The sequence below is a fragment of the Myiozetetes cayanensis genome, unplaced genomic scaffold (assembly GCF_022539395.1).
Source record: "Myiozetetes cayanensis isolate MyiCay16 unplaced genomic scaffold, myiCay2020 scf12, whole genome shotgun sequence".
Classification (NCBI taxonomy): domain Eukaryota; kingdom Metazoa; phylum Chordata; class Aves; order Passeriformes; family Tyrannidae; genus Myiozetetes; species Myiozetetes cayanensis.
The window spans coordinates 13,120,554-13,145,155 of record NW_026086826.1 but is presented as its reverse complement, the minus strand read 5'-3'; the positions used below and the strand labels follow the sequence as shown (position 1 = coordinate 13,145,155).

At 49.0% G+C, this 24,602-nt stretch overlaps 1 protein-coding gene across 7 annotated transcripts in view; it reads right to left on the bottom strand.

The window, feature by feature from the left end:
• LRRC7 (leucine rich repeat containing 7) overlaps nt 1–24,602 on the bottom strand; it is a 195,761-nt gene that overhangs the window by 96,839 nt on the left and 74,320 nt on the right. The window contains exon 1 of one of the 7 annotated variants that reach the window (XR_007627669.1): nt 18,454–20,086. The exons of 2 other annotated variants lie outside the window; for them this stretch is intronic. Coding sequence is in view for 4 of the 5 variants with exons in the window: in XM_050306385.1 (XP_050162342.1) it covers nt 18,454–18,616 (163 nt within the window). In the remaining variant the exon portion in view is untranslated. Of the gene's footprint in view, nt 1–18,453; nt 20,087–22,642; nt 22,725–24,602 lie in introns of those variants that run through there. 4 more of the 7 variants (XM_050306381.1, XM_050306385.1, XM_050306382.1 and 1 more) reach the window with 4 other exon arrangements.

Here is a 24,602-nt window from a genome sequence, read left to right as displayed (position 1 = left end):
TGCTAATGACCAGGAAAAAAACTCAAAGAATAAACCATCCTGTCCCTGGGGAAGCTATTTCTTGTGACTTCCCAGTGAAAAGCTCTGGAATCTGTTTGTGCTTTTATTCCAGGGCTGTCCTTCAGCCCTGTCTGGGTCCAGATCAGGGTTCCCAACCAAAGGAGGAACAATCCAGTGACACATCCAGGGACTTCACTCAGCCTCCAGCTCTACAGCTCCACTGTCCTTCTGATGCTCCTTCTCTCCTCAAAATACAGCAGAAACTTAGAAGAAACACAGACACACTCCAGGAGTCATTACACATTCAAAAATCCCAGGGAGTATCTGTGCTGGAAGCAAACCAAGGACAGATTTATTCTTCCAGGTTTGCCCATTTGACTTTGATTCCATTATTTTCTTGGCCACCAATGCCCTGTCCCTACATTGCATCCCCAGTAAATGCAACAACCCCCCAAGTGTCAACAACAGCAGCCTTGTGTTTATGGGCTCTCTGGTACCAGACTGGCTGAGATTCCACAGAATCTGACCACACACTTCCCTCACAACCTTGGTGGGACCAGAAGAGCCTCTCCAGCAGCTGGGAACAGCAACAGAGGACCTTCTACAACAGAGCATCCCATCTGCCTTCCAGTTCCACCTTCCAAATGCCAGGGAGGTCACCCTGAATCCCTCAGAGCTGGAATGATCATGTCAGATATCCCAGATAAGGAAAAGATAGTTACTTCGTAGTCCACAGCTGTCTGATTAAACTTCTGCTATAAAATTACTTCATTGATCTGTCCACACTTTCATTTTCATCACCAGTACATCACTTTGTAGCAGAATAAGCCTCCTAGTCATACAGCCAGCCTGATTTCTTGTTCCTTTTTTTATGTATTTTTAATTTACAGAATTCTCTTCTGGCCCTTTACATCTGTGGCACAATGACACAACAGCAATCCTTTTAGATAGCTGCTTGTTTACATATTTAAATATCTCAGTTTATATTTTTATATATTTGCATGTGCTTGCATGTTTACATATTTAAATTTATCAATTTTTGCATGTTTGCATGTTTCTATATTTATATTTCTATATTTATATTTATGAATTTCTATATTTGTATTTATATACTTGTATATGAGGTACTTACAAATGTCTCTTTATATTTATATACCTATATATTACATAATTATATTTACTTATTTAGGTACAAATATTTAAAGAAATTCACACTGTAACCAGAGAAAAATTGGAAAGAACAAAAAATAATTTTATAACTACATCCCTTAAGAATTAAAAGACATGGATAACTTTATATTAATTTTCATATTAAAGATGTTATTTTGAAGCTCTGCAATTTCTTTCCTGTTCATCCTCCATACTTTACTCCATACTAATAGTAGTGGGAATTATATGAACCCTTTTTAAAGAACAGAAAAAACCTTTTAGCTGTCAAACCTTTTGGTTTATTTGGTGTTTTTAGCCCCTGGTGATACCTGAAGGTAACGGCTCTCATATCATGCAGGGACAGAAAAGCTGTCCCAAAAACAACTGTCTTTTTTCCTGTCTACTTTCACAGTACTGAGAATCTTATTAGCCCATAGAAATGTTGGGAACATTCTGGTAAGACAAACTGACAACCTTCTGGTTGTTATGGTAGTCAAGGATATTTTAACGGGATAAAAACGAGGCCAATTCAAGATGAAATTTGCTTGTCATCTATTGAAATTGTACTAAAAATGGATGTCAGGACCAACAGGCACCAGGAGGGATTTGATCTCAGAGATGTGGCAGCACAGCCTCAGCTCCCCATCAGGTCTCACTGCCTCTGCTCCAGGCTGGCTGATCCCAGGGAGCTGCTTTAGGAGTGGGGTGTCCAGTGGGATCAAGTCACCCAACGGAACAAATCAAAATGATTTGTTGACCTGGCAGGGACCCACAAGGATCATCCAGTCCAACCCTCAGCCCTGCACAGAACCATCCCCAAGAGTCACACCAGGTGCCCCAGAGGATCATCCAAACACTCCTTGAGCTCTGCCAGCCTTGGTGCTGTGACCACTGCCCTGGGGAGCCTGTTCAGTGCCCAACCACCCTCTGGGGGAAGAACCGTTTGCCTGATATTCACCTTAAACCTGACACAACTTCAGGCCATTCCCTTGGGTCAGAGAATCGCAGAACCACAGAATGTCCTGAGTTGGAAGGACCGACAGGATCATTGAGTGCAACTCCCACCCTGGACAGGACATCCCAAAATCCCACCATGTCCCTGGTTGTCCAACCCCCAATACATCCATCACACATTCCCAGTGTACCCTGAAAGACTTCCAATTTCTAAGGGAAATTACTGACTATTATATCAATCCTGCACAGCCCATTTCTAGTCACTGATGCGAAACACCAACTGAACATTAGTCCCTGCCTAAGGCTCTGTGTGTCTGCATCCCCACATCCGCTCAGCAGCTCCATTCAGCAGCTCCTCCGACACGGAATAATGGCAGTTCCTTCTCTACGTGCTCATCTTTGGCTTCTCCTTTTCCTTCCATCCCAGCAACAGATCACAAACCCGAGAAACTGTTTGTTCCAAATGCACTGGCCAATATTCGCCAACAAAAAGAACCCAACAAAACTTTCCTTTTCAATTCCAACAGCCAGTCAAGAAAAGATGGAGCTCCATGTTAAATATTAATGGTCCATTTTGCTTCCATTACAGGCAGTGGAGAGGCAGCAGCTCAAGGCTGCTTTAGAGCCCTCTGTGACTGGAAACAGGCCAAGGCTGTGGATGTGCACGTGGACCTGTCACAAGAGATTTCACTCCAACCTACTGACATAGTCCTTACGTAGATCACAGGCACCATGTCAGATGCAAAAGGAGAATTACTTTACTCTCTCCTAATGCCATTTCCCCCTCACAGCACTGGTGAAACACTCAGTGGGTATGTAAAAGGTGTTTCTGGTTCTGGAAGTGGAGGTGGGGGCATGAAACAGAGCTGGAGGAAGGGATGGGTGCCCAGCTCGGGGCTGGTTGTTCTCAGTCAATCCAAGAACCAGGATTTCCTCGAAAGAGCTCAACTCAGGTTCCCACTCAAGCCCGGGAGAACACACTGCCTGTGTCCTGCCAGCACTGAGCTGGCACAGAGGGACTGCCAGTGGCCTGGGGCAGCTGGCACAGGGACAGTTCTGCAGCTCCAAATCACCCTCTGCCTGGTGCGACCTCCCAGGATCTCCAGAGTGAGGAAATTCATTTCCACATTACATTATTAAATACAAATTTAGCAGGAACACCTCAGCACAGTCCATGTTCACTGGGAGATATTTCCATAGTCTGAACAGCACTGGGGATTTCTCTTCCTTTCTTAAAATAGATTTCCTTGCTTTGCAGATCTGGCAGTGGCTCAGGAGATAAGAAAGAGCCACCAACAGCTGAGGAAATATGAATTCCCCACAGTGCAAGGCCAGCGTAGACAATCGGCCCCAAAAGCCACTTTATTTCATAGTCCCTCATATACAGAAAAATTATATTTTACAGTAAAATTTCCCTGACAACTAAATTACCAACCAAAAAATTCTAGATTCAAATGGCAGCTCAGGAGCTGCTGCCCCTTCTTTTACTGCTGAGTTTTGAGGAATTATTTCTGTAAATAAGTAAATAGGACTCTGTAAATAAGCAAACACTGCCTGTCAAAATTTGTAAATAATGTTACTTTTTTTTACATGTTCCCATGAAATATTGTCCCTTTCATTACTCCTGGGTGAATCCTGAAAGAGATTTGTGGTGTGTTAAATCATCCCAGGAAAAGTGAGTTCCAGGCTGTGCAGCAGGTGAGCAGACAGGGGAGCCTGGGGTGGTCTCCAGCACAAAAAAGCCATTCTAGCTCTGATTATACTCCAGATAAGCAGAGTTTTCCCCATTCTGCAGGAATTACCTTGCTTTCCGCATAGGATTCAGAAGAGCTTAGGCCAAATGGTCGTTTGGCTGCTCACTGCCAGTATATTAGGAAGAAATCAAGAAGTAAAATTAACTGATCACTTCTTGGAGCAGCGAATATATTGATGCCCTGTAGATGGTTCTAGCATTGGATTAATGAGAACTTATAGGGATTTATGGGGGTTTATTTCAGCAAGAACCACCAGGCCAACCTTCCCTCCACATCTCCACTTTCTATCCTGCCTTCTTTTCCAAAAAAAACAGTCTTCAAGATTTTATTTGGATCTATCTTGAGCTTGGCCTTGTGTTCTAAGGCCATCAGTAAGTTGGCCACAGGTAGAACCACAACAACACTTTTGTGACATGTTGCACATTCTTGGTAACGGGAATTAGAGGGGACCAGGCAGCTGCTGCTCCAAATTAATTGGAGTAAATGGGATAATCAGAATAGTTCCAGGCCTGTCAGCTTGACACTGATCCTGCACAGGGCAATGGAATCAGCAAAACACAACATTATTGAGAGAGAATTACAGCAGCTTAATCAAATTAATGCCAGCACATGTGTGTCTCAAAAACTGCAGCGTCAAACTGGGCTGACACATTCCTTCTGATGGGATTAGTGGGATTGCGGGGAACAGAATCACTGGGACAGCAACACATTCAGCAGGCACTGGATTTACCACTGCCCAGCTCTGACTGAGAGCTGAGGGTGCTTGAAATCCCTGCATGGCCAAAGTGTCCGCCTGGAGGGCAAAGAATCCCAGTATCCACCTTGACCTGGTCCAGTAAGGGACTCCAGGGTGGGAAGCAGTGGGAAGGGCTGATACAGAGCCAGGGAGACCTCATAGCACAGGCAAAGGTCCTTATAAAACCTTCAGTGCCTAAAGGGGCTCCAAGAGAGCTGGAGAGTTGGACACGGGCCTGGAGGGACAGGACAATGGAGAATGACTTCCCACTGTGAGAGGGCAGGGTTGGATGGGATATTGGGAAGGAATTCTTGGTTGTGAGGGTGGTGAGGCCCTGGCACAGGTTGCCCAGAGAAGCTGTGGATGAGCCATCCCTGGGAGTGTCCAAGGCCAGGTTGGATGGGGCTTGGAGCAACCTGGGATAGTGGAAGGTGTCCCTGCCCAGGACAGAGGGTGGGACTGGATGGGCTTTGAGGTCCCTCCCAACCAAGACAAAATTTAAAGTTAAGTTAAGAACATTAGGCAGGAGTCCCTGGAGTGGTCCAGCTGCTACCTGGACCACTGTGCTGCAGAGGGATTCTGGAGAGCAGGCAGCAATATTTGTTTGGGGTATTACAAAGTTTGGAATAAAAATAGAATATGAAATGAAGAGCCAAGCCAGAAGCTGCTCTGTGTGCAGTCACTGCAGTGACACATCTGCAGGAAGCAGCTCCTCTCCTGACCTGCTGTGCAGGGGATTAATGAGACCAGCACTTGGAAGCACCAGCCTTGACAGAAGGTCCTCCTGCACCAGGAGAAGATCCAAAGATACATTTTCCACCACTCAGTTCCTGCAGAAGTTAATTTCTTCCTAATGAATCTGCAAGAGATTGAACCTCAAATGTGAGCTGTTAGCAGGAAAAAAAGCAATCAGAGGGCAGAGACAAAAGGACAGCGAGCCAGGGCCATCAAGTCCCACCAGATGCTGGATAAGTCAATTAAAAGCACTGCAAGATGCTCAGAAGTGCTGACCAGGGCTGCAGGTTTCTCATTAATTGTGACTCTACGGAGGATAAGACACATTCACTGAGCTGGAGAGGGAATTAGAATATTCAAAGGAGCTTCAGTGTCCCCCCAGGCTGATGATCACAGTGCATCCCCTGATGAAGAGTCTCCTTTCAGGGAGCTCTTTGTCCAGGAGGATGAAGGGCAGAGTCATTGATGTCTTCCCTTCCATGCAGCTCTTTTTAACTGCATTTATTTTCCTCTCAGAGAGGCAGAGGAGATGCTGACGCATCTCCAACCTTTGTCTCAGAGATTCATCAGCTAAAATAGATCCTATATATATGAATAGGAAGTTTAATTAATTCACACTCCTGTGATGTAACAAGTTAAATTAAAAACACTGAACCCATAAGACTTGATAACAAGCCTTTTATGGTGATTTCACTTGTCCTACAAGAAAACTTCCTCCTTCCAAAACTGGGAAGTGTATTTTTAAAACCTGTGAAACTGGAAGCAATGTTTGAAATCATCACAATGAACAAAGGCTTTTGGGAACTGTTAAAGGCTGAGGATTAGTTTTGAGGTCATTTAAATTCTTACATTAACAAATGTTTGAGTTCATCACAAGTCCACTATGAAGAATGTTACAGATACCTTTATTCCATTGGTGAATTGTATCAGTCCACAAATTGGCATTTTCAGGGGGCTTAAATATCACATTGATAATTTTGGATCACTCCTCCCCCCTCTCTCCTGATTGCTGAGTTGCAGGAGAGAATCATAGAACGGTTTAGGTTGGAAAAGTCCTCTCAGATCAGTGAGTCCAGCCATTCCCTGAGCACTGCCAAGGCCACCACTGACCCATGTCCTCAAGTGCCACATCCACATACCCTTGAAATCCCTCCAGGGATGGGGACTCCAACACTGCCCTGGGCTGCCCCTTCCAATCCAAACAACCCTTTCCATGAAGAAATATTTCCTAATATTCAGCCTAATCCTCCTCTGGCACAACTTGAGACAGTTCCTTCTCATTCTGTCCCTTGTCCCCTGGGAGCAGAGCCTGATCCCCTCACCTGGCTCCACCATCCTATCAGGGAGTTGCAGAGAGCCAGAAGGTCCCCTCTGAACCTCCTTTTCTCCAGGCTAAAACTAGAAGACAGAAGGTACAGCCACCATTGTAGGGTGAAAGGTCTCAGAATATACAAAATAACCAGCCTTAGGTTTAATCTTAACCCTACTGCATCATCCACTTCACAGGACTAATAAAACTCTCACTCAACTACCAAGCACAAAGCAACTTATATTCAACTTACAACAAACAAAGGTCATTCTGACCAAACTGGAAAGGCTTCAATCAGTGGGCAGAATCCAAAATAATTTTATAGGAAAAAGCCTGATGATGCCAATGAACATTTAAAAAAACCCCACCAAACTCCAAACCCAAAAACCAGCTGCTGAAGGCACACGGGCTCCCATTTCTAAAATATTCAGTGCTTCCACTCCCAGATCTGAAATAAGCTCTGACTTCTGTGAGAGCTTAAGATGAGCTTTGGAAATGTGTGTCTTAGTGCTGCTCCAGCACCTCAGCCGAGACAGACAGAAGTGCCAGCCTAGGCCGGGTTATGCAAACGAGCACGCACCAGGATGAGGAGCAGGGCTGAATTGCTAATCAAGGAGTGAAAACAACATTTGAAACACTGAAAAGCTTTAACTCCCATCTATTAAAATTTATTGGCAAAGCTTCAAGGGTTTTCCACGGCTGCCAGGTTCCTCATGGCTCACAGCACTTCCCTGCTGGAGATAAAAGGTCAGGGAATGGATATGAATGCGCTTGGAGTGGGCACGGTGACAACTGTCACAGTCACAGAATGTGGTGAGCTGGAAGGGACCCACAAGGGCCCTCCACAGGACCATCCCCAAGAGTCCCACCATGTGCCTGAGAGTATCACACCCTGCAGCTGGCAAAGGCAGTGCTGACCTTCCACAGGTTCTGGAATTCCTGGGCTTTACGATCTGCCTGCTGTTTCCAGTATGGAAAGCCTTCTAAAACCACTAAAATAATCTATCAAAGACTGGCAAAGGGTAAAGAACGATCACATCATGATGCTGGCTTGCCTGGCCTAGCTATGCCACCTTTATTTAATCACTTTCAGAAGTTGCTTATTATCTCATCCATAACGCTCTGCTGCTCCAGGAACCCCTCTGGGCTCATCCAGGCACTGTCCCAGGTGAAATGAAGCTGCAAATTCAAGCAGCAGGAACCTTGGTTGGGTCTGAGCCATCCTCTCACCCCAAGAGGGACCTGGCTCGAGTAGCCTGTGAACAATCTGTCTCCTAATCAGTATTAAAAGGGCAGTCAAAAGGAGGAGACAGGTCCCTCATGCAGACAGGCCATAAACATTTGCCACCTCATACCCAGGATCTACATTTGTCACTCCAGAGGAAGAGGGGGCACGGTCTTATTGTCAGAGACTGCTCCAAACAAGGACTATCACAGCTGATCCCTGATCTTATGAATGCTGTCTAATCCAAGGATTTCTATGTAAAAGGATGCTTTTAACTTCCAGCTTCTATAGATGCCATACACTAAAATTATGAGATTATAACTAAATTGTATGAGTATGAATGTTTAAAAATAGGGTCTTTTACATCTTTGCCAGACATTTTCTCAGAAGCACAGAATCACAGAAGGGTTTGACTTGGACTCCAGAGCTTTTGAGGGCGGGGGGTCCCCTTTTTTTCTACACCTGGATTCCCATGTAGATTTCTTGGGTTGTTCTGCACAGGGCCAGAAGTTGAACTCAACGATCCTGATGGGTCCCTTCCAGCTCAGCATATTTTATGGTTCTATGAGTTCCATCTAGTTCCAACCCACAGCTCATTCATGGGCCTCAAAGCTCATCTACTTCTATCCATAATTCCATTAATTCTGTGCATTGTAAACCATGGCTGAAGTTCCTTTATATCCATTTCACTTCATCAAATAAACATCGTTACAGATTCCTTAGAACTATTACAAATAAATCTGCCTTTTGCTCATCTTGTTGTCAAATAAATCAAAAATATACAGGATATTGAAATATCATCAAATTAAAAGTTCTGCTCCAGAAAATCAATGACCAAATCACTACAGATGCTGCAGAAGACCTGGATTTTTCCTGGAATGCTTTTCTTTCAGGATTGATGTTTACAAATGATTTAATAATATTGTAACCACTGATGCCTGCTCCGCCCTGAGCATGTGGAAGAGAACCTCTGAGGAGGCAGCACAGACCCTTTGGGTCTGTTTTCTTCCCTGAGCAGAGTAGACACAAATTCTGACATGGGGTGTTTCTGGAGGGTTGGTGTTAAACCATCCAAAATGACTCCTCGAGTGCTGCTGGGCCAGGGCAGGCAGAAGGCAGCGAAAACTAGGGGATAACAGACATTTCCAATGACAACAAGTCAAAGGATTGTGCCCAGGTGGCCAAGGGCACCTGGCCTGTACCAGTCCTGGTGGGGCCACAGGACCAGGGCAGTGATGTCCCCCTGTGCTGGCACTGCCAAGGCACCTCAGGTCCTGAGTCCAGCTCTGGCCCCTCATGACAGAAAAGACACTGAGGGACTGGAGCATGTCCAGGGAAGGGAATGGAGCTGAGGAAGGGTCTGGAGCACCAGGAGCAGCTGAGGGAGATGGGAGGGCTCAGCCTGGAGAAAAGGAGGCTCAGGGGGAGCTTCTTGCTCTCTGCAACTCCCTGACAGGAGGGTGGAGCCAGGTGAGGATCAGGCTCTGCTCCCAGGGAACAAGGGACAGGATGAGAGGAAACAGCCTAAAGTTGTGCCAGAGGAGGGTTAGGTTGGATATGGGAAAAATTCCTTTCTGGAAGGAGTGGTCAGTCACTGGCACAGCTGCCCAGGGCAGTGGTGGAGTCCCCATCCCTGGAGGGATTTCAAAGGCATTTGGATGTGGTACTTGAGGACATGGGTAAGTGGTGGCCTTGGCAGTGCTGGGGGAATGGTTGGACTTGATGGACTCAGAGGGCTTTTCCAACCTAATCTACTCCATTATGCTGAATAAGAAAGACTGAAATATCCACACAAAACACACAAGAACAACTTGTAAAAGGAAAGTAGATTCAGAACAGGTCTGGTTTTCCTGGTAAAGCAGCAGTGACACGAGCACGGAGGGTTTGGCACAGGAGGCTGGATAAGGTGCATCCAGGGCCCCCATAAAGAGCTGGGCCCTGGCACAGGACCAGCCTCCCTCTGCACACATAAACTTTAATTCAGAGCAGAATTTGTCCCACCACAATTTGGAAAGATAAACAAACAGAGCAGAAAACTAGAGACACGAAATGTGGGAGAATGACCCTAAATCATGTTTAGCTGTGGACTGACTATCTTTGCTTTCAAAGCAATTTTAATAACAAACCACTCATCTCCAGAACAAAGCCACAATGTAACTTGCTAATTAGCTTTTTTCGCTCCCTAATTAATAATAAGCATTCATGTTATATCTGCAATTAAATGGCAGCAGTAGTCACTACTTTGTATTTGATTTCTATTTCAATTTAAAACTCCAGTTTTAATTCCATTAGTTGAGTTGTAGCTGCTCCAGCTGAAATGTTGGAAGCTTTTTAAAGACAAACACTGATGACTTTCTCACAGAGAATTTGACTCACTCAAATGCTCCCACCTTTACCTGAAGTTTAGCACCTCCCATCCCACAATGGGGTGCAATGAGTGCACTCATTTCTACCCAGGTAGCTCTCTTGACTCCAATTAAATTATAAAGATATAAGGGAGTGAAATTTGACCTCCTGGGTATATCTAAAGAGACAAAACAAGCTGTGTGATATCTCAGAGTCAAATCTCATGCACCTGGTCACAAATTCCTTCCCAGAGATGAATTAAATTAGCCTGAGTACGAGACATCAGAGCAAAACGCTTAATATGTTTTGATGTTGAGATGAGCTCCACAATATTTATTAGGAAACAAATAATCATAGTTAATTACAGTTCACAGCTGAAAACAAGAGAAAGTGCCTTAATATTAATCACTTTTTCCAGCACACAATTTCCTAGCACTCTCTGTGTTCCTCTCTGGATCACGGTGTGTTAAAACAACCCCCTTCCCACAGCAGCACATGGAAAACTGCTCAACCTCTGGACACTTAGGGGAACCTCAGCACATTCTGGTATTCAGTTCACCCACAAAACCTTCTGCAACACAGTCCTCTACCTGGGATGGTAACAGAGTTGGGAGTTGGTCCCTTTCTCTGTGGCCTGGCAAGAACTTGAAAGCTGGAGAGAGGCTTTGGACAAAGAGTGGAGTGACAGGAAAAGGGAGAATGGCTTCCCACTGCCAGAGGGCAGGGTTAGGTGGGATATTGGGAAGGAATTCTTCCCTGGGAGGATGGTGAGGCCCTGGCACAGGTTGCCCAGAGAAGCTGTGGATGCCCCATCTCTGCAAGTGTCCAAGGCCAGGTTGGATGGGGCTTAGAGCAACCTGGGATAGTGGAAGGTGTCCCTGCCCATGCCAGGGTGTGGGACTGGATGAGCTTTGAGATCCCTTCCAACCCAAACCAATCCAGGATTTTATGATGAAAAGACCTTACAACAAGCCTGATTTGCTCATTAATACCCAATTAGCAGATTAAACTAAAAGGAAATACATGAGGCATTAAATGTGTTACAGAAATGCAATATGTGTTTCAAAAGACAGCAACAGACTCTATATACGAAAAAAACAATGCTCACATTCCCCATTTCCACACTGACAAGCCTGTGTTACAGGATGAAAATGGCAAGCTGAGCTTTCCAGCAGCGTGGAATGAAGGCTCCTCTGCACCAGGGCAGCTCTGCTGTGAGTCCTCCTGACATCACCTTTAACCAGCCCTCTGCGCTAATTCCTCCCCGCCAGCTGTTCGGTGCTCACAGGGAGGCACCTTGTGCATAGCTATTCTTATCCTGCTTCCCTCATCCTTCCTCCAAGAGCAGTTTCATGTACTGAACACTATTTAAAGCCTCAGAACCAGAAGGACTCTCCCTCTGACTCCGGGTGTCTTGGCACAGCTGCCACAAACCCTCCTCGGGAGCTGCTGTGCCAGCCCTTGTTCCCCTCCCAAAAACGTTCCTTACAACTCCTCGTGAGGGAAAGAAGAGGGGCAGGCACTGATCTCTGCTCTGTGGGGACCACAGACAGGACCCCAGGGAATGACCTGAAGTTGTGCCAGGGCAGGGTTAGGTCTCAGAAAAGGTTCTTCCCCCAGAGGGTGGTTGGGCACTCAACAGGCTCCCCAGGGCAGTGGTCACAGCACCAAGGCTGGCAGAGCTCAGGGAGTGTTTGGATGATCCTCTGGGGCACCTGGTGTGACTCTTGGGGATGGTCCTGTGCAGGGCTGAAGGTTGGACCTGATGATCCTTGTGGGTCCCTTCCAACTCATACACAGAGCAGCTCATGCTGAGCAGCCCACTCTTCCAGAGTGATGTGGCTCCTGAAATCCATGGGCACTCCCCACTACAGGATGCGCTGCATCTTCCAAAGGCTGGGATTCCCAGATGGTGTAAAAAAGGTCCACACTTTGGGGCCACCCCACCCCAAACCCAAGGGGGCTCTTCTAAAAGGCTGAGAACATTTCAGAGTGAAAGATATCCAAAGTTATCATCCCAGGAGGAGTATTTGGGGTTTCCCACTTTAGATTTAACAGTCTTGGGAAGAAAATAGATCTAATGAAGTTTTTGACAATGAGTGTGGTGAGGCCCTGGCACAGGTTGCCCAGAGAAGCTGTGGCTGCCCCATCCCTGGAAGTGTCCAAGGCCAGGTTGGACAGTGGCTTGGGGCAACCTGGGATAGTGGAAGGTGTCCCTGCCCAAGACAAGGGTGGAATAAGATGATCCTAAAGGTCCCTTCCAACTCAAACTATTCTATGAAAATACTTATCAGGCAAGCAATTATAAACTGGAAAAAGTCAGTTCAAGACCTAAAATCTGATGTGCCAGCTTTTCATTGAGACTGAAGAAGCACAGAGCAGGTCTGGAAAAATCCTTGCGTGCATGAAAAAGCCTACTTTTTTATGTAGTTGTTTCAGAAATTCTGGGTAAACTTGAAAAGAAAAATGCCCAGCCCTGAGCTTCCCAAAGAGCCAAGATCCACCTCTGCAGCTCATCTTAGAGAACAGCTGAGTATCCTGACCATTACTAAACACACACACATCCCCTGACACCCTCCCTGCTTGTCCCACTTCCAGTCCAACTCATTTCAGCAGGAATTATCCTGCTTCTCACCCTTCAGAGGGAACTGAGAAGCCCCAGGAGGTAAAAGCAAAGCCCCAGAGTTCCACATGCTGAAGGTTTGGAAAAGTCATCAAACTCCTTAATGGTTTGTGTTTTACTTGCTGAAGGTTTCCAGGTTATCTCCTCTTGTGAGGATGGAACAATCTTTAGGATCAATTCAAAATTTTATGCATATATTCTTATAAATCTATATTTATATATATATATACATGCACATATTATAGATATTTATTTGTACATGACAACACAAACTGTGTGTTTAGGGTCAATAATACATTTTATACTTAATCCTAAAGAGCTTTTTCTAAACCCCAAGGAAAGAAACAGCCAAGTGCTGTGTTGTAAAGGAGGAAGAGGATGGAAAAAATTAAGAGGTCCTTTCTGTAGATGATTTAATATTCAGACATATCAGTTCATTAGAGACAAAATGATCACTCGTTTTTCTCTGCTGTCAACTATGAACATTCCTTTAAAAAGCTGTTGAATTTTAGGTGTGCATTTATTAAGAACAAACTCATTGTATTCTGTTAATCTTATATTCCTGTTAAAAGCAGGTATGTTTTTCATGCTGTTCACTCCATGCTGCCAAAGTCAGTGACTAATAGACTAGAAAAATGCCAACTATTGCAGAAAGGACACCATTTCTTTGCTATAAGGTTTCTCAGAGCTATTCTAAAGCTATAGAACCCCATTCCCTCATTGAAATAAAAGGGAAGGACACACTGGGTATGGAAAATGCTCAAAATAGGATGAAAGGACAGGCAAAGGGATGGACTTCTCTGTGAAAGTCACTAAGTAGGTCAGTTTATAAAAGGGATGAGCTATGGGAAACAGAACTGATATCTACCCATCCCTAGGTGGCATGGAAAAGATGGATTGGGAGCTGCTTGTTACCACCTCTGGGGCAAAAACAAGAGCTCCAAATGGAGCTGGGATCAGAGAGCGGCTCCTGATGGCACCAGGCACCAATCCCACCTCTGCGTTTCTCTAATTGACCGCATAACTTACAAGGAGTTTAGGATGACCAGTCAGAGTCAAATCTAGCAGGAGTAATTAAGATTTACCCAATCCCAGGCTAATCTGACAGCTCACACTGATGGAGTTCCTTCTGCTTTCACCAACTCTGTGCATGATTTCCCAGCTGTAGGAGCTGCAGAGAGGAGATGCAAGTCTTGAGAAACAGAATCACAGAACCACAGAATCCTTGAGGTTAGAAAAGCCCTCCCAGACCATCAAGTCCAACCTGCACCCAATCCCCACCTTGTCACCCAGCCCAGAGCACTGAGTGCTACGTCCAGTTGTTCCTTGGGCACCTCCAGGGATAGGGACTCCTCCACCTGCCTGGAATACCACTCTCCTTATCCCTGTCTTAGTTTGGTTCCTGGCAGTGCCTGAGGAGGTGGAGGGGCTGAGGGACATCAGGGTGGAGAACAAAGACGACAACAGAGGAGTCTTTCTGCGGAGACACAATATGTCACGTTGGAAGGTGGGAAAACCACCAGCAAACCCAAACACTGTGTGAGGGAATGAAGAAACCTCGGGAGTGAGTTAAAGTACCGTACTCAGAATAGGGCTGTGGAGCTCAGTGTTTCTACAGACAATGGTGGACGAGCTCCAAACCCATCAACAGCCCAGGGAATCCTACTGAATTCCGCGTGCTGGAATCTGCCACCAATTAACAACTCTTTAAGTTACTGCACCAAAAATACCTCCCACAAGCAGGTTCAGCACTTCACCATCCTGGAAAATATTTTCTTTGTTGTATTTCACACAAAATGACTTATATTAAAGAAAAACTGAGGAAGGAAACAAATTATTCAGCTGTGTCTGGTTTTTTCCCAGCCCTCCCCATGGATACAGAGTGACCTTGGTGATGAATTTTATATAAAGTCACCATTCCAAAAGGAAGATGTCTTGGACGAGGACTAAATAGAGTCCGACACATCGCATCACACCTATTTATGCTAAATCTGTCTCCCCAAAAATAGCAGCTCTGATTAAAGACCTCTGACTGGCAGGTCCTGGAGCTCAATTTTTAGCTTGTCCAAGTTACCATATTGTTGCTGTTAAGAATGGAAATGATCAGTGAGCAGTGGTAATGACATCCCATTAAAAGAGTGTCTTTCCCTGGCAGGATGAAGGCACAGACAGCCTTGGAAAATGCCCAGAAATCCTGGCTTTAAGGAGTTTCCATGTCCAGGTTGGAGAGCTGATGTGCTCACACAGGCAAACATCTCAGTGACAGTTTTTAGTGCGGCCTCTTTCATGGATACTTCTGCTGGAATCCTGAAAAATGGCTTTAGTAGGAAAAATAAAAACCTTAGAAAAACACTGCAGCATCTGCAACCATGGAATAACAAATAAAGAAAACTGCATTTTATGGCCCCAATAAAAATTCCTACAAATACATGTGTAGTAATGGGGTTTGTTCTCAAGATTCATGCAGACCATTGCTCCCCAAAATGGCACATTAGGAAGGAATCCCTAGTGGAGGAAGACCTGGGAAGACAACAAGCTATCCATGACCAGCAGTGTATCCTGGGGGGCAAGGAGGACAATGGGATCCGGGAGTGCATTAGGAAGAGCATTGCCAGCTGGTCAGGGAGGGGATCCTGCCCCGCTGCTCAGCCCTGTGAGGCACATCTGGAGTGCTGTGTCCAGTTCTGGGCTCCTCAGGACAGGGGGAACATGGAGCTCCTGGAGCAGATCCAGAGGAGGCTGCGGAGATGATGAAGGGACTGGAGCATCTCCCTTACGAGGAAAGGCTGAGGGAGCTGGGGCTGTTCAGCCTCAAGAGGAGACACTCTCCAACCTCTGTCAGTGTCTGCAGGGAGGGGTCAGAGGATGACAAGGCTCTGCTTGGGGGTGCCCAGCAATGGGACAAGAGACAACGGGTACAAACTGGAACACAGGAAGTTCTACATGAATATAAGGAAGAACTTCTTTAGTGTGAGGGTGGCAGAGCACTGAACAGGCTGCCCAGGGAGGCCATGGAGTCTCCTTCTCCGGAGATATTCAAATCCCACTTGGGTGAGTTCCTGTGCAACCTGCTCTGGGTGAACTTCCTTTAGCAGGGGAGAGTAGACTGGATGATCTCCAGAGGTCCCTTCCAACCCCAACCATTCTGTACTTCTGTCACTCTGGTCACCCATGGATAACAGCATCCATGGTCATTACTGTCCCCTCAGCTGAGTGCCTTTCCCATGAGGTGGTGGCTCTCCAGGCCGGGTGACCCCACAGGCTAGGCACTGACATGTCCCTCCACCCAGGGGCCTCCCAATGCTGACTGCACCAGGGCACGTACTGGGTGACCACAGCAGCCCCACTGCAGCCTGTCCATCCTCCCCTCCAGTCTGTCCATCCTCCCCTCTGCCTCCAGCTTTCCCAGCAACCACCATGGACAGAGCCTCACACCTCCTCCTCCTCCTCCTCTCATATATGACCAAAGCCTTCCAATCCAAGGAGGTTTGGAAGTTACAAACCAAGAGGGTTTGGGGGTGTTATGCCACTGCACAAGAGTATCTAATGCAAAAATGAGTATGAAACAAAACCCACTGGAGGGTAAAAAGAGCTCTTCACCCTTTGCTTCAAATGTTCATGAGTCTCTAACGAGTCTCTCACCAACATTCCTTCAGGACATCACAAGGTGCTCGGGTAACTCATGTATTCCCCAAATTTCACTGCATGACATGGAAAGATACTTCTGGCACAGGACTGGAGAGCACAGCACAGTACTGGGGGACATGTCACTGTGCCATGATAGAATCACAGAATCTGCTGAGGTGGAAGGGACCCACATGGATCATGGAGTCAAACCTTCAGCCCTGCACTGGATCATCCCCAAAAGTCACACCAAGTGCCCCAGGAGATCATCCCAATGCTCCTTGAGCTCTGGCAGCCTTGGTGCTGTGACCACTGCCTTGGGGAGCCTGTTCAGTGCCCAACCACCCTCTGGGAGAAAAACCTTTTCCTGAGATCCAACCTAAACCTGCCCTGACACAACTTCCCTGTGGTCCTGTCCATGGTCCCCACAGAGCAGAGATCAGTGCCTGCCCCTCTTCTTCCCCTCCCAAGGAAGTTGTAACTGTAATGAGGTCTCCCCTCAGTCTCCCCTTCTCCAGCTGAACAGTCCAAGTGCCCTCAGCTGTTCCTCACACGGCTTTCCCTCAAGGCCCTTCACCATCTTCATGTCCCTCCTTTGGACATCCTCTAAATCATGTATTCCCCAAATCTCACTGTGTGACACACCAAGATACCTCTGGCACAGGAGAGCACAGCACATCACTGTGGCACACGTCACTGTGCCATGACACACAGACATCTCAGCTTCTTCTGCAGTCCTTGGCTGCCTGCAGGGCCAGGAGACTGCAACGCTGCTGCCGACACAGCTGAGCACAACAAGGAGTGTGGGAACTCACAGGGAAGATGAAGAAAAGATGCTCAACACCAGGAGAAACAGCACCCTGGCTGCTCTCAGGAACCTGTCAGCTTGGCAGCTCTACACTGACTAGATGTTGAAAATCATCAACCATTTTTAGAACCAGTTCCTGAATGGTTTATGAGGCAGAGCAGGTCATACCACAGGATACTTTTGCCAGGGAAAGAAGAAAGCCCATTTCATATTTCTGGTTCCTAATCCATCCTCATCCCACAGAGCACCAGGAAGATCAAACTGTGATATTACTGCAGGACAGAGCTCTGATGGATTTAGGGGAAAAAAATCCCTCGCCATATAAGGGCTGTGAACATTTTCCCACTTAAGACAACGTGTGGGATCATATTCACAGACACAGAAATATGTTCTGTTCCCTGACACCCACAGTCCTAGAACACCGGGCTGAAGTGCTGGCAAGAATAAGAACCATTTGTTAAGTACAAAAAATGTCTCACATAATTAGAGAACTGCTGAAAGCCACCAATTTAGTGCTCAGGCTTGAAAATGTAAGAATATTTATTGTAACAACAGCAAGAGCTTCAGCGTTGCCTCGAGGTGGGGACGCCGCACACATACACTGGTGTGAGCAGGGGATCAGATACCTGGGGCAGAGCCAAACACAAGGGGCAATGAGATTCCAACCCCATCCCAACACCTCTATTAGTGGATTTTATGATAATTATGAAGCCAAGCTGCCCACCAGGTACCCAGAGCACCTTCCACTGGGGCGACGCGTCCCCCTCCTCAGCCTCATCCCTTCCACCCACAGCCTCCAGCCATCGCTCCGTAACCATTCCCTCCTGTCCAGCCCATCAAACTGCCTCTGCCCCAAAAACTCTTCAAAGGTCAACACTGAGAAGGGCAACAGCAAAGAGAACATGGAATGTGACATTAAAAACAGAACATATGGTATCTGAATGGAGTTGATTTTTACATATTGGAGAATAAAGTGATGCAAAAGAAGCAGAGAGTGGGAGGGACTGGTGGGGTTTGACCGGAGAAGAGATGGAGACAGAGCTCCTGAGCCTGCCAGAGAGGAGCTCTGCCAGCCACAGCTTGGCTCCTCAGCCACCAAAGCCACCAAGGTCTCCCTGCCAACAGCTCCTCAGCCCCACAGCTCAGCTCCCACCAGGTTTGTTCCCCTCCCACCCAGCCCAGTCCAGCACCTCTGCAGATGCGGGTCACGCGCCGCAGCAGGGCCAGGCAGCGCCGCCGCCGGCCCGGCACAGAGCTCCTGCCGTAACCCAGCGTGGGGGTAAATCCATTTCGGCAGCGGGGTCCTCTCAGAGCAGCCTCTGGAATGCCACCTTTGTGGTACCACACAGCCATCCTTTCCTTCCACGAGCTTCCCTGCGGCGACCGCAGCAAAAATTGAAAAAGTGCAAAAAAATGTCACCGACGAAATGGGACTTTAAAGTTGGCAAGTGAAAACCAATCCAAGTCCAAACCAATCCAAGGCAAGCAAAGCTTTAAATTCCACTCCAGGGCAGCTCTCTGCAGGATGCAGAGCAGCAGCTCCGTGACTCCGGTGGCAGGGAGCAGATGGGATGCTCTGCCCGGCCCCTCACACAGCGTCAGCTCCCGAGCTCACCCGGGTGCGTGTTTGTCACAATGCTCCTTAATTCCGTATTTTATACCTGCCACATTGCTCCATCCATTGCTCTATTTATAGTCCGTGCCAGAGCTCCCAGGCACCCAACTCCATCGACACACCAAGCAGCAAAGATCTCACAAGGATGTCTTTACATCTCAAACACCCTTGAAAGCAGAGCAGTGACTGACAACTGACATCCCACAAAGCCAAGTACTGGTTTCCCATCCATGGGAACATGCACCGCACTCACAGTCCCACCGGTTTGTTCCCGCATCCCGACTGCTGCATCTGGACAAAAGGTGCTGCTCTCCTGGACAGATTCAAAGCAGTTCTGCCCACTGGCCACCAGCTCCTATGCTCAGAAAAGGTTAAACTTGCTCTCCGCAGATTTTCTTTGCTCCAACTCTCATTTGCAAATCCTTTCCCCAGCAAAATAGTTGGGAAAAAAAAAGGCAAAAAAAGGCATTTTCCTCCAATAAGCTTAAACTCCTGTAGCTATAAAGTCATTCACTCTGGATACAAGTGAACTAAAGGATGAAGAGTGTTCTCCTCCTTATAAGAAAAAAAGCCTTCTTGAGCTTACAGCTTCCTTTCTTCTTTATTCACCATAACTTGATCCATTAACATGGTATTTGCTCCCCCTTCCCAGAGCACTGGGATTTAACACTCCTTTACTTCCCTAATTTCTCACTTAGCCACAGTCCTGCCAGCAGCAGCCTCTCCCCTGGGCTGTCAGACCTCTCCAGCCTGATTCTCAGCTCCTTCCAGCCATCCCTCCTCCTGTCCATCACATCCCTCCACCTTCCGCTCTTCTATAACTTCTCCGTAGGTCACACCAAAAGGGGTGGCTCTGCCCAGTAACACATGAAGGATTTCTCTGCCATCAACAAATTGCTGCATTCCCAAGGAAAAAAAAAAAAAAAGCTCTGAGAAAAAGCTCAGTTCTGCAAGGCTTGTCCCAGGATTTGATGCAATCTGCCGTGCCGGTAAATTAAAGCCTCCAGAAACCACGCTAAAATTAGAGAGAGCTGAGATGAAAACCAAGGACACATGGTGGCTCTTACAAATCTTTACATAGGGTTTGGTACAGCATCGAGGTGCTCGGCTTAGATCCACCAAGATCATTAATTTGGATTAGAGAGAGGCATTGGCTGTTTCTGGGACTCTTTGCAGGGTGGTGGGTGTGGGTTCCCACACACCGAGCTGATGTCCCAGCAGATTCTCAAAGTGTTGGTGATCAGTCTGATGGATTCACACCCCTTTGCCAAAGGGGAGAGGTTTCTCCTACACCCACTTCCAGAAGGTTTCACTCCCAGGTCACCAACCCTGCCCAAGGGAGGCACCCAGGACTGGCTGTCCCAGACACAGATGGAGCTCCTGCAGCTCCAGAGATGAAGCCTTCACTCCCCATCACCCTGCAGCAGGTCAGGGGAGGGGGGGTGGGAGCTGAATGTCCAGGAGGGTAAAATTCACCTTTTCTGAAGCATTAGGAAATCCTTGCTGCACATCAATCCCCTTTCCTACCCCTGACCCCTGGCCTCTCCTGGCATGTGCTGAGACCCCGATAGCACCATGGTGGCTGGGTGATGGCACAGGGGATGGTGCCAGAGGTGACTCAGTGGCCATGGGGCTCTGGGGTGCTCAAGGGGACTTTGGGGAGCTCTGAAGCTGCCACCACACAGTCACAGCCTGCCCTGCCTCGGCAGCAGCTCTGAGGTGGGTCAATCCCTGTTCCCTGGCTCTGAGATGAATCCCAAAGCTCTGCTGTATTTTGCATCCCTGGCATCTCTGCTTTAAAATCAATGCTAACAGTAAAGCCTTGTACAGCTGCAAGTACCTCAGGGACAATTAATTCCTCTTTAATATGAAGTTTGGTGGCTTTAACAGTGCACATGCTGTTTCCTTGAAATATTCCAGAGACAATGGGCAACCTCCCTTTTAAAATCCTATTTGTAAGCAGCTACAACTTCTAGAAATTTTTAATGAATTTTTAAGAAGCATTTACAAATTACTGCAGGCCCAAAGATGGGGAATTTGCTGCTGGCCAGGCACTGCTCCTCCTTCCCAGGGACTCCCACCAGTGGAGCCGTGGCCGACCAGCTGCCTCCAGCCCAGTGTTTGCTTCCGAGCTGCAGCTCCCTGAGCCTACTCCAATCTACCAGGCACTCAGGAATGGCTCCTGTCACTCCAGCGACTGCCAAAACTGGTGTAATGTAAAACCGGTTTTTTAAGCATTTCACAGGATTTGTGTAACTGAAGACACAGGAAAGCCCCTCCTCTGTGAGATAATTAAAAAATTAAAAAATGCGGGTTTATCAAAGGAAAAGTTTTACAGATCAAATCCAGGCAAAGGATGAAGTTCACAGGGACACCAAGCTGACACGACACATCAAGCTATTTCATTATAAGATCATTAGATTAATATGGCTTTGACACAAACCACAGTCATTAATAATGTTTGGAAAATGAAGAACCCTCCTTTCCCTGCAGCTGCATGAAAAGAAAGATCCATGACCTCCTCGAAGGCCGATTCCCTTCCCCCACACCTATGAACTGAAGCAATGTGAATATTCCCAAAAAGAGGCCACACTTTCCAAGATGCACAATTTATCCCTAATTCTCTGGGTTCTGAGATCAGCTGTTCCTATTTCTTTACCAAGTCCTACTACTTCCCAAAGTGGCTGCAATCTGTGCCGTGGAGGTTGCCATGGCAAGGATCCATCCTCCAAGAGGAGCTGAGTGAGCAGATGCGGAACAGCAAAATCCAACACATTAAGTCACTTCTCTTGTCATGGAATGATAAGGAAAACGCTTTGTATTTCACCTGTTCCTAAGAATTATGATCACTCAGAACACCCCAGGTTAAAACCATGAATGACACGTGGCTGGAGTTTCTGGCTGAAAATCACAGATGTACGAGAGCAAAATGAAGGGATTTCACTGGAGTGGCAGAAACAGCAAAAAGATCCATATGGATCGTTTCTGTTTTCCAAAAATCAAGGAACTTTCACCAGGGCTCTCATAGCCATGACCGTTCCTGGTACAGCCCCACAGTAATAACGAGGAAACCCAGCTGGTTCCTCGGTCCCCTCGGCAGAGACAAGGAGATAAGTCCGGGGGGGATGCAGGCCCTGAGCCCCCACGGCCCAGCCCCCTGCCCAGGTTATCCCAAATCCCCCAGAACAGGGATGCGCTGGTCCCCATGGCCCCAGTGCCGACCAACTTCAGCATCCGCTGGCCTTCTCCGAAGCGGCCAGGCTGTGGGATGGTGCTGGCAGAAGGACACGGCACCGAAGCCACGCGGGACCGCGGAAGGCAGCGCTGTCCCTGCTCGGAGGCACCTCCAGCACCGCCGGTGCCTCGGGAGGGTGGCACCGGCGCTGGAACGGGCGCAGAATTTTCCAGGAGCTGTGCTGAGCCCGATCCCCGTTCCAGGCAGATTAACGGGAACGCCCGCGGAGACGCGCCCGAAACATCCCCGGGGTGCGGGGGCTGCGCGGAGGCGGCGGCACAGCGCGGTCCGTGCCCAGAGCGCGCCGGGGGAGCCCCGGGAGCCCCGCACCGCCCCCGCTCCCGCTCCTGCCGCTCCTTTGTCCTCGGCGCTGGCTCCGCCGCGCCCGGCGCTCCCGCCCCGCGCCCCTCGCTCCCCGCCAGCCCCGCGCCCCGGTGGGTGTGCGGCACGGGCATCCTTGCCACGGGCATCCCTGCCACGGGCATCCCTGGGGGGGGACCCCGGGCCCCCCCAGCCCCGCGGTACTCACGGTGCAGGCGGGAGCGCGCGTCCATGCGCGGCCGAGCCGCGGTGCGCGGGGCGCGGGCGCTGCGGGGGCGCCGCCGGGGGCTGCCCGCGGCCGTCCGCCGCGCCCGCCCCGCCGCGCCGCGGAGCCCAGGGCCGGGCCCGCCTCCGCCTCCGCGGGCGGCGCCCAGACACAAAGCGGCGGCGGCGGCGGCGGGGCGGGTCCGGTCCCGCTGCGCGCCCGCGCTGCGCTCCGCGGCGGCGCAGGGGCGGTGCGGGGGGCGGGACGCGGACGCGACCCCCCCGCGGGCGGTGCGGGGCGATGCCGTGCGGAGCGGTGCTGTGCGGTGCTGTGCGGAGCGGTGCGGGGCGATGCCGTGCGGAGCGGTGCGGAGCGGTGCGGGGCGATGCGCGCACGCGGTGCCGCCCAGCCCCGCCCGTTCCCCCGCGACGGGGCGCCCCGCGGCCGGAGCATCCTCGGCGGGGCCGCGGCATCCCCGCGTTGCGAGGAGGGGGAGCCCCCCGAAGCCCCGCTGTCTGACAGCCCCCGCACGCCGTGTCTCCCCTTTTTCCCCAGGCAAGAGCCATTGCCCGCACTTTGGTCGAAGTGCGGAGCCGGGCAGCGGGAAAGGGCTCGCAGCCTCCCGGGAGCGGGAAAGCGACGGTGACAGCTCAGCGTCCCCCCGAGGGCCTGAGGTGTCGCAGACCACAGGCTAAAACCGCGTGGGCGATGAGGAACACCTCGCAGGGCATCCTGCTCGTGGGTGAGGCTGTCCTGCCTCCCTCCATCACCCACTGCGGGAGAGAGCAGGACACATGCGGGGCTGTCCGGCCCCACTCGGCGCTGGTGTGTGACCTAGAGGTAATGCTGATGACCTGCTGGGGCTTCACAGAAACACACAATGGTTTGGAAAGGGACCTTAAAGCTCATCTCGTTCTACCCCCTGCCATGGGCAGGGACACCTTCCACTAGATCACTTCCCACAATGCCGGGTTCCTGCAGCTTCTTCTGGTGTTGTACAGAGCAGCTGCTGCAGCAGCAGCAGGTGCTGGTGCTGCTCAGTTCCTCGGTTCCCACTCTTTGTCTCCAAACACAGCAATCCCTGAGCCACAGCCCCTCCGTGTCCCGTTCACTGTTCACCCCTGCCCCGTGCAGAGCTGGGCTGGCTGGGGGAGCTGCTGCCACACGCAGCCCTGGGCAGACCGTGCCAATGCCATGTGATTTCCTCTGTGACACGGTGGCTTTACAGCTCTGTGCTGAGTAAGGTCATCACCTCACTCTTCCAGCACTGTGGAATCTGCCTGGCAGCAGAGACAAAAAGCATTTAGTAGGAGCTGGAAGAGGATCACAGGCGGGTTTATGCCAGCAGTGAGTTCTCCAGCCCTGTTCCACATGGCTAATCCCTGAGCAAAGATGTGACCTCTCCCCATCATTGGTGCAGGAACACCAGTGCTGGGGATGCTCCTAGACTCTCACACTCTCACCATCTCCAAGTGGGAACGGAAATTTGGCCCAGGCAAGTTTTGTTTTACCAACATTTCTGTTGTGCTTGAAGTGGTTGAAGATCTATATTTTGATGTTGCCCAGAGAAGCTGTGTCTGCCCCATGCCTGGAAGTGTCCAAGGTCAGGTTGGACAGGGTTTGACGCAACCTGATCTAGTGGAAGGTGTCCCTGCCCATAGCAGGGGGTGGGACTGGATGAGCTTTAAGGTCTCTCCCAACCCAAACCAGTCTGGGATTCTGTAATTCCAGGCATGACATGGAGGGATGTCCAATGTCAGCCTCTCCCTGTCCAGCACTGTGACCAGCAGCACTCACAGCCCCCTGCTCCCAGCACAGCACCCACCTGTGGCACCCTTAGGGCCTCCAGCAGGGAGTGACCAGGACATCAAATATTCTTTCAGTAGAAACATCAAAAGCAAGGAGAAGTCTTTGCTGTTGCAGCCAGTTGCACATAGAACTGGTGCTGCCCAAGGAAAGTTCG